We start from the raw sequence: 10,664 nt of genomic DNA, 5'->3' as shown, positions 1-10,664 counted from the left end.
CTGTTGGTTAGGTGCAAACCCGCGACCAACCAGTGTTCGGTGATTTTATCCACTGGCTCACCTGGTGGCCAGTGGATGATCTTGCAATGGGTTTGAAAGATGCTGATTACGAAATATATAACTAATATTCTTCAAGGACGTGGCATCCACCAGTGGCTGTGTGAATAAAACCACTAAACACTGGTAGTTGGTTGTGGGTTGGCGCAATGGCGTAGCGTGGGTGTCAGCCGCCCGGGGCGGAGAAAAATTTCGCCCCCCTTAAATAAAATACGGGGAATCCCTACAAGTCAGTCGCTACAATGAGCAAGATGTCATTATTATACATTCATTTAAAGAAAGGGGATTTCCCAGTTTCGTCACAGAATAAGTAATGAAAAATTCCGTGCTCATTTCAATCGGTCCGAATCGTAGGTGCGACAAAAATATGAAATGAAATGGTTCAAATGTTTACATTATTATTTATTGTGAAAAAATGCCGCCCCCTAAAAGTGCCGCCCGGGTAGTGCCATGCCGCTCCCACTACGCTACGCCACTGGGTTGGCTCCTCTCCAATAGGCTGGTCACGTGGAGTTTTCTGTGTTTTCTTCACATTAGTAACACCTAAATAGTAGCCAGGTTCTGACAGAACTCCCAGCAGATTGCCCATGTGTCGTATTGTCGTAACCAAATAAATCACCATAGTTGTGGCACGATTTCTTATGCATTTTTGAAAATAAATTATCACGTAACAAATATCGATAATAAATTTACAATTCTTGAAATTTCTCAACAAATAATTACACGGTTATTTTTACTAAGTTACATTGATTTGTTCGTGGAAAATCATTCCAGAATACTAATTTTTTCTTCACTGAATAAGATATTATTAATAAATATATAAAATGTGTATTCGTGTGTCAACTTTCTTATGTTTTGATAACAGTGAAGAAGCAACTTGCTACTCAGCGTTTATAATTGGAGTAGGTAACCGTTAATGATGTTTTCTTTTTATTTCCCGAACAGAAAAATAATATTTGAAAGTAAACTATGTGACATTTAACATAATTATATATGATTTTTTAATGACTTTTAGCTTTACTCTGTTATCATGATCTTGGATTTGGTAACATCCAACAATCTTGCGCTTGTGGAAATATATTCTGAAGATACACGTTAGTAAATTGTAGAGTTTAAATAATAATTACATAATTTTAATCTATATTAATTTATATTTGGGAAGTGTTTCTAATACAATAACGTTAGGTAAATTATATGATTCATAGAGATCGAAGTTCCGAGATAAATACAGAATTATATTCTTTATCAGTAGTGGAATGATGTTGAGGATCGATTTTAGTGTTTATTAGGTTACATCAATGATATAATGGGTATTTTCAATGTATAAAGTAGCCTTTTGAAAGTGCATATTCGACACCAAAATTTTCTGGACTGATTTAATTAACCATGAATTAGCTGACTTCATCTTCTGATTGCCATATTTCTGTTTCGGCACTGTTATTTTAGAAGTTTTGAAATTTAATGGCGAGAATTCGAAGAACTTACCCATAGTTCGAGAACGAGATAACGATTTGGTTTGGTGGAATACGGCAATGCAATACGTGGGCAATCTGCCGTGGGAAGTGCCTTATGGGAGAACTTTCTACGGGAAACTGTCTCCTATTTAGGTGTTAAAAACGTGAAGAAATCCGGAAAACTCCCACATTGGTCAAGAGCGAATCCAGACCGATTCAGCGATTTTATCCACTCGACCACTGCAAGATAATGGCACTTGCATGATAATGCTCTGGTTCGTTGGTATACAAAAAGTGCTACGGTTCTTTTATTGATTATTTTTCCTTGCGATTATTTTTGTTCTGTAAAGAAAAATTGCAATGAAAAGCACGTTTAATAACATTGAAGACATTCAAAATCTCGACTGACTTTTCAGAGTTATCCTTGAAAAAGATTTTCAGCAATACTTTAAAAATATTATCTTTATAATATTGAAACTATGTAATTATTGCCACCTTGTATAACTAATTCCTTGTTTATCATCGGCCATCATTTACCCTCTCTCTGATTTCATTCTATATACATCAATTTGGCTATTTTGGTAGATAATCCACGTGTATTGCAGAAACTAAAATATCCAAAGAATTTCTCAAATTTCATTTCTTTATTTACAGATTACACGTGGTATTTTATTACTAACATCATTGAATGGTTCGCATTGCTAATATTCAGCTTTCTTTTGTACGTTGCACTCGAACTGGTATGTATAGTAATGTGCTTGTCTTGTATATTTATAAATTTAATATTAATAAAGACTTGAATAATGTTAAATTTTTCAAAATTTTAAACCTGAATTTCATTGATCAACGCGATGCACAACCTTATAAGTTGTATGGCTATCGCAATTACATGACAGTCCATACAAGTCGAACAGAGTCTATGGGAGTTTGATGGTCATCTCACCCTCCATTGTAGGTAAATTTCAATGAATATTTGGCAGAGTGACGGCACAAAATAGGGGGTAAAAATGTATTTTTTTCGGAATTAAGAAAAATACTATAGTATAAAGAAGTGGCATGAGGGAGATTTGGGAGAGTCAGCCTTCTTGACTGGCACTTCGTATGAACTATAGGTATCAGCCATAGAAATCAGTCGGAAAAATCAGCTTCCATGTCCCAATGATAAGGCCCTGGGCCGACCCACAATGGGGTCAAGCAGCATGGATAAGAGATAGGGCGTCGTGTCCCGACCCACATTACCCATAAATTATGGCTATGTGGACCGGGTTTGAATCCGAGTCACTAAAATAAACCAAACAATAGATTTATTGATATCATCAAAATAATCAATAAAATTCTCATCCAAATGATCAGAAGAATTCATACTAAATCTCCTAGAATATTGAAATTTCGATATTTGGAATAGAATTTAATATATTAATTTATCTTGGAAAATTTGTTCGATTTCTTAATTTTAATCAGTATTTTTTCAGGAAAATTATAAATTAATGATGCCTTGGATGGTATGGATTTGGGTTAAAATGATTAGAACTATATTAGTCACATTTATTTCTCTGATAGTTGTACATTCTTCTAATCTTTTCGTAAGTTATTTTTTAGAATTAAATAATTAATCATTATTAATTAATTATTACTTGTGTAAACGAATTCAAAATGTTCAATGTTTTTAAGAATGGTTTCATTATCTTCCAGATTACGGTTCTTCAAAGTATATTAACACTTATCTTCTGTACTACAGGGGTAAGCATTCAACCAACCATTCATTGCACATATTCATTACATTATCTCGGTGTAACTTACTCGATAAAAATAGAAAAATATCGCAAATTATATTCACTTTGCCTGAATCTATCTAAAATTAATAATTGATAAAGTTGGATTTAAAAATATAATTTTTAAGGTACAGATTATACAACTTCATTAAATTAGTATTATTAATTAATAGTGTCTATTAAATAATCGTTGCACTTTGATTTACATTGTGTTCAAAAGAGTGATGATATTCTTTACTGTTATGTATCTAATGACACTAATTGGACTGATGGGGATGTGCCAAGGGGGTTGCTTGCCGGGATGATTTTCAATGGAAAACTGGCCCCTATTTAGATATCAAGCACTTGAAAAACGACTGGAAAACTTCACGTGGCCAGTCCATTCGTTAGGCGCGAATTGTCAGTGTTCAGTGATTTTATCCACTCAACAAACTGATCGTGTTTCGTATTCTTTGATGAACACAGAAAATATGAATGACTTAACAGACGTTTTAATCGATAATTTATTTTCAGTTGTATTTTTTTATTTGCGTCTACAATCACTACATAATTCTAAAAGCGAGGGAACTACTACTAATACCTGAACGAATGTCAACTAATTCTATAGATATATCCAAAGAGAATTCTTATCTTTCTTACGATATCGATGTCTCACACCAAGTTCGTGTGACTAAACCAAACATTCCTGAAGATGTTTCTGATGAAAATCATTTGTCTGCTTAATTATAATGAAAAATGTAAAAAATATATAATTATTATTATATTGTAATAAATCTAGAAGACGTTCAATATAATGTAAAATGTCAATTTTTATTTAATTATTTTAGTACAAATAATAATTTGATAAAATTATATAATACGGCGTCTGTAATGATGGTACTTTTTCAATCATAGTGAAAATTCATCCAATTTCTAGTAATGTGTTATAGTACTTTTTCCTTTTTAACTCTTTCCGCCCTGTAGGCACTTTTAGCAAGCAATGGATTCGGTCAGGCCCACAATGGCGCGACCGAGTGGGGAGAGACGGGGCCGGACACATCCGGACGGATCACCTCCGAAAAATTCATGGAGATTTTTCGACCTAGTCGGACTCCATTTCGGGTTCCCCAGAGCGGTAGGTTGCCACCTAGACCGCTCGACCATCCGGCCGTCTGTACGGTATAACTTATTTCTTTAATTACGTAGTGTGTTTAATTACTATTTTTAAAGATATCCTTCGAGAGAGCTATACTGATGGAGCCAGGATACAGTACTTTATATTGTCTTGAAATAGACTCCCCAGTTTATTAATCGAACGGTAGCCATTTTATCGTAACGTTTGCTTTCATTTTGTTACTTCCTAATGAAAATTCCACAATTAATGAAACGTTTATTCAATTTTAGATTTGTCTTTATTAGATTAATAATTGGAAATGCGAGATTTTAAGTACCGTATTTTACGGACTATAAGACGCACTTTTTTCTTCGAAAACTTGCCTCCAAAATTCAGGTGTGTCTTATAGTCCGTAAAATACGATAAATCAGCAACTTGTCACTGCGTTAAATTAGAATTTAATGCAGCGACGAGTTTCTGCATTAAATTCTAGTGTTTATATTTGTAATCACATTTACTTTTTTACGTTTGCTTTAATAATAAAAATTGTTTTATTTTGTTTTATTGTCTGAAATTAGCAAGGTATTTGTATGATAGAAAAATAAAACCCCTATTTTCTAATATTTATAATAAACAGGGCAAGTTTATTTTGTACTGTAATAATGAAAAGCGCTATTAGAAGAGGTACGTTGACTTAATTGCGTGGGCGTGACTTGCGCGGACTTAAAGGTGGGAAAAGGGACATAAATAAAAATCGCGCAAAGTGTAAATATAGTAGAATTTCAGATGATTTGTTCTTAAAGTCGTATTTATTTAGCGACCTATAGCAAAGTAAAAATTCTTTGCAAGCAGTCGTGGGTAAAATGATCGATTTATCATATTTGCAGAAAGGGATAATCATCAGCTTTTGGGCCTAGGGTGGAGTATTTCTGAAACTGTGCAGCTTTCGAACTGTTCGCGGCACCATTGCGAACAAACGATTGGAAACTGTGAAGCTCCACGTGCCATTGATGTAAGAGGTAAACATCGGGTTGGAAGGAATGTGAAGGCCGACCGACACGCTACTGTTCAGCAATTCACTGCCAAAATGAACCAGGAGACTACCAAACTTAGGTGTAAAATGACAATATAGTGAACCCCGTTGCGTATGGGATTCTGAAGCAGGCGGATGGTTATTGTATCCAGCTGATGAAGAAGCATCAGCAGAAGAGGCTTCAATATGTACAGTACAGCAGTACCGGAATTGGATATCTGAATGACAAAGGATACCTTTTCCGATGAGTCACGTTTTCTGCTCCATCGAACGGATGGACATTGGCATTTCAGGTGAGGGACCTCCGAGAAGAAGCACTTTGCAATTATTCAACCATTTCTGGAAGAACACAAGCTGGCAGAGGCAGCGTTGGTCTTGGAAATGATTTCTTCACATTGTCTGGGCCAACTCATACTTCTGGAAGGCATTCTCAACCGAATTGGAATTATCCATCCTTGCAGATTAAGTAGGTTACACCTGTTTCTCTGGGGAGAACCTTCTAGGGTCTTCCAACACGATTACGCGACATTTTATATTGCCAAATTGTCCAGGAATGGTTGGAGGAGCATGACCAAGACATCCAAGTACTTCCCTGGCCCCTAAATCTCCAGATTTGAACCCAATCAGCACCATTAGGACCACCTAAATGATCATACTTGCTGTATATGTATACTCCACCACGCGCCCTTACGCAGCTGTCGGAGGCACTGTAGTCTGCATGGCTCGATACTGAATCTGTGGCAACCTTCCAGCATCTTACCGAATCACTTCCATACTACCTAGCTACTGTCCGTTCCGAAAAAGGCAATTATTATGAAGTTCGTGCTGAAAAAGGCAATTATTATGTTTTAGAGACGAAAATTTCGGCCGCAACCTCTATTAATTCAGAATAACCGCTTTTTACAACAGGTCATAATAAAGTGACACAACTGTGTAATAACCAGTCTGTTTGTGCCTTCCTTTGTTGTCTTTCTTTCTCCACAGATGTTACTACTTCATAGTGTTGCCACCTTTTCAAAATTGCTGACCCGGACGGCAGGTCAGGTTTGTGTAGGAGCAACTTAAATTAATTAATGAAATAACTTAACTTTAAAGAGCTGAGAAGCAAAAGAAAAAAGGTCGACAGGTTTCTACGAAATCCCGGGCAAAATTAATAGTTAACCCGGACAATGAATTACAAACCGGACGGGTGGCAACACTACTATTTCATAACGTTGTTTTTTATTCAGAAGAATGCTATGTCGATTCTCTATTATGCCTGCTATTTTTGTCCAATCCAATGAAAGTGATGTCATTAACGTTGCAGTGACATCATTTACCTTAAGTTGCATTAAAAAATTTTTTTTTCAAATGGTGCAACTTTAAATTTAAAAAAGTAGCCGCATCTTGTCGCTTATACAATAATTTTTTTTTAAATTCCCATAGTGACTATGTGACATTCTATTATCCAATCAGAAGTAACGATCTAACGAACCTGTTATTTAAAATGTATTATCGCGCATCAATTAGGTTCATAAGAACACCACAGGCTACTTAATTTGTAGCAATATTAGCTTCTCTTGAGGGGAAAATTTCTAGTTGTTAATATTACGTGATATTTTCGAAATCATAAAAAATATAATGCTGCATTGAAGAATTCCTAATCAGCATCGCATAAACCCATTGGTGGGTGTATTATTATCTTGCAATGTGCAAGATAATAATACACCCACCAGGTAGACGATTGGATAAAAAATCACCGAACACTGGATGATTGTATTAACCAACAATATAGCGAGGAAAAAATATGCCGTCCAATAGTATCACTTATAAGATTATATTTAACAAAAATAACAACATTCAGTATTATTTAAAGATGGATGTGACAAACAATGGATGGATGGACAAAATTATTTATTCAGAATATGGCAAATCTTAGTCATCATGTACATTCAAAGTGTACATTCAAGGGGATGGGTGCATCTGCTTTGCCTGAAGTGATCCCTTCAGTCCCCCTGAAATCGCTTTGAAGTCCTGTAGGGGACCGCAAAATGGTTTCGGTTTGAGAACCACTGCTTTACTCAGTCAGTATTTTTCCTTTTTCCTATTTTAACTGAAATACTGGCTGTAAACCTTATGATATTACCGTGATTACTTTTGTAATTTATTTCTTTGTGATTTTGTAATTTTTATTTTGTGTATGTTTTTTTGCATTACATTCAGAATATTTTTTTCCTTCTATTTTTCCTTTGATATTAAATTAGCTTACAATAAAAGGAATTTTTTAAATATAATACTTTATAACCTATATATAAAACCTATAATACTTTTGTTTAAATCCCTATACCATATGAATGTGGAGGGGTTAAAAAAATATTTTTTAATGCGGTGAATAGGGACCGCATAAAAAAAGTCTCACGTAGAAAATAACTCGAAACCGTACGAAATAACTAGGAATTGCTTTTTTAACTCCTTGGGCCTTTTTCTGCAACACCTAATGGGGAAAAAAATCCTCTAAGAATTTTAATTTTTATATTAATTAATTATTTCCACTTAAATACGAATCTAACATTAAAAAGTTAAAAATAATCGTTAAATAATGATTTTATTTGATAAATATAGCTGCAGGAAGTGTTATTTCATTTAACAAGGCGTGAAATTTCAGACCTGCAGTCTAAAGCTGGAGGGGAGCTAACTTACCGCATCTGTTCAAATATAACATAATATTTATGGTTTTTATGCTATTAAAATAAGAGGAGACCGAAATAAACGTATGAGAAAAAAATTTTACTGAATAAAAAATGAAAAAACCTGCTGATGTCATAGAAAACAACCAATAGAGTTTTTAAAAATTTTACAGGAGTCAATTATGTTCCAATTTGATTGAAATTTTCATATACCGCACAAAAAAAATCGCACAGAAAAAGACCGCACAAAAACAGGTTTGACTGTATTGGAAAATACTTTACCTTAAAATCTGGTAAAAATAGTGTAAATTATTCTTCATTATTCGGGAAAGTTATATTTTTATATCTACATTAAAAAAAAGTGCTAAAATATTTTCAATATATCACACCACAGACTCAGCTTTGTTTTGTAAGTTTTTATGTATACAGGGTGTTTTGAAACTCATGAGCAAAAATTTAAGGGGTGATAGAAACCATCTAAACAGGCAATTTTCACCATACAATGCATGGGCAGAGAGCAAGCAGTGAACCGCTAGACAGCACAGTAATGGAAAGCATAAAGCACAAGTTTTCTTACACATCGTCATTTCTACCGTGGATTTCAGAAGGTATGGCGACATACAGTAATCAGGAAAAGGCAGACATGCATTTTATGTATGGTCTTGTGAATGGGAATGCTCTTGAAGCCGAAAGACTGTACAGGCAGCGTTTTCCAAGAAGACACGTGCCAGACCAAAAAATTGCAGGTGTAACACCTGCATTACTGCAGGTGGTCGCTCTTTTGAGAAGTTTCTGTAATTTTGCCACACATGCTGTCAATAAAATTATTTAGTACCTCCCCTATCGGTTTGGTGTTTCGTTCTTTCATGTGAAAGTAACAGATACCTCCTAGCGGTTCACCGCTTGCTCTCCGCCCATGCATTATATGGTGAAAATTGCTCGTTTAGATGTTTTCTATCACCCCTTAAATTTTTACCCATGAGTTTCAAAACACCCTGTATAACATAGTTATAAAAATGTTTTGAAAATTTTATGTTAAATTGTTATATAAATATTTTAAAAAATTATCAACAATTCAGTGAAATCAATTTCTTAAAAGCAAAAAAATAATGCATTTGCAAAATATAATTGTTTGTTTAAAAATTGCCTGGAGTCTTGTGTATTGTGTATGTTCCTGTTACCAATAACAATTTGTACTGCATTTTTAAATTGGATGTTAAAATTTATGAAAAGTGGTAATTAAATCAATTGCAAATATATGAAATTATTATTAAAGCTAATTTTATTGATATATAGCAACACATGCCAATGCCAAGGTGGAGAAATTGTGTGAAGGTGGTGTTCTGCCTTGGTTTTGAGTATGAGACCTTTCCTCTGGAAGTTTCTTCATTAAGATCATAAATTCATGAAAATAAATGAAAATTTTCTAAACCAAGATCATTCAAATGTTCTGTACTATATTGCTTAAATAGACTGATTCATTCTGCACACTAAATTGACTCATTGATCGTTTAGTCCACAATACATTAGTCCATAACAAACACTAAAAGAAATTTCATTTTAATTAATGCATATTCTCTTGTAAAGTGTACTGTGTTATGAAAACAGAATGAACATTTTCCATGCCATTCAAAACAATGGAAAAAATGCACAAAATAAGAAAAATTTCATGTCAAACAAAACAATATTCCAGAATCAATAGGAGTTCTATTATGGAAAATTATTTTGAACAAACACTAATTATATGTGAACAAATAAAAAAATGGAAGCTCTTATTTTATATATACAAATGATCTGATCTTGGCCAAAAATACAATACATACAACCACATCTTTTAATATACATGGGTAGGCTGAAAAGTAATGCACACGTGCTTGTAGAACACAAACAAAAACAAATAGCAAGATTGGGTAAAAAGTACATTAAAGTACAATTCTTAAGCTTCAAAACCATATTTATTTTTCAACATAATCACCATTAAGGCTAACATGTTTCTCCCAACGTGAAACAAGTTTTTCGTTCCGTCACTGAAAAATTCTTCTCACTTTTCTCGAATCCAGGACTTGACAGCTGCCTTCACCTCATTGTCTGAGGTGTAACGATTACCTTGAGGTAGAGAAAAAAAATAAAAATCGCAAGGCACAAGATCAGGGGAATAAGTTCAAACTTCAGGTTTCACAGAGCCTCTCCAGCTGCGTGCGAGGCAAGTGGATGAGCGTTGTCATTTTGCAAGATTATTGGTGCCATGCTGCCTCTAACACAACAAACTCGACACCGGAGGTGTTTTAAAGTCTGTATGTATTGAGAAGAATTTACCATTGCCCCTCGTTGCGATGTTTATCATCTGTGGCAGTGATCGGACGTCCACTGCGTGTTTCATCAACAATTATGGCTTTTCTGGGCTCACAACCACAAAATTTTATTACCCATCGATTTACAGTAGACCTATCAACAGCATCATCACCATAAACAGCCTTTAAACAACGATGAATCTCAGTAGGAGTCACTTTTTCAGCAGTTAAAAATTCGATAACAAGCACGCTGTTTAACTCACGTTGACATAGCACTAGAACATGTCTCCATATTTCT

The 10,664-nt window shown here is 34.5% G+C and overlaps 2 protein-coding genes across 3 annotated transcripts in view; one reads left to right on the top strand and one right to left on the bottom strand.

Moving 5' to 3' along the window:
• Nucleotides 1–10,664, bottom strand: part of LOC136969961 (transmembrane protein 268) — a 364,695-nt gene that overhangs the window by 163,805 nt on the left and 190,226 nt on the right. The gene's annotated exons all lie outside the window — the stretch shown is intronic.
• On the top strand, nt 784–4,162 carry LOC136969973 (uncharacterized). Of its 2 annotated transcripts, none has more exons than XM_067264331.1 (6): nt 784–959; nt 1,073–1,151; nt 2,166–2,251; nt 2,984–3,094; nt 3,204–3,251; nt 3,797–4,162. In XM_067264331.1, exons 1-6 carry the CDS (start codon nt 882–884, stop codon nt 4,004–4,006), a joined length of 612 nt encoding a protein of 203 aa, XP_067120432.1. In that variant the 5' UTR covers nt 784–881; the 3' UTR covers nt 4,007–4,162. The 2 variants fall into 2 exon arrangements, with proteins under 2 accessions (XP_067120432.1, XP_067120433.1); XM_067264332.1 differs by having other exon boundaries at nt 784–963.

This window comes from Centruroides vittatus, unplaced genomic scaffold (assembly GCF_030686945.1).
Source record: "Centruroides vittatus isolate TY-2023 unplaced genomic scaffold, ASM3068694v2 contig_1832, whole genome shotgun sequence".
In the NCBI taxonomy this organism is placed as follows: domain Eukaryota; kingdom Metazoa; phylum Arthropoda; class Arachnida; order Scorpiones; family Buthidae; genus Centruroides; species Centruroides vittatus.
This window is presented reverse-complemented; position numbering and strand designations above follow the sequence as displayed.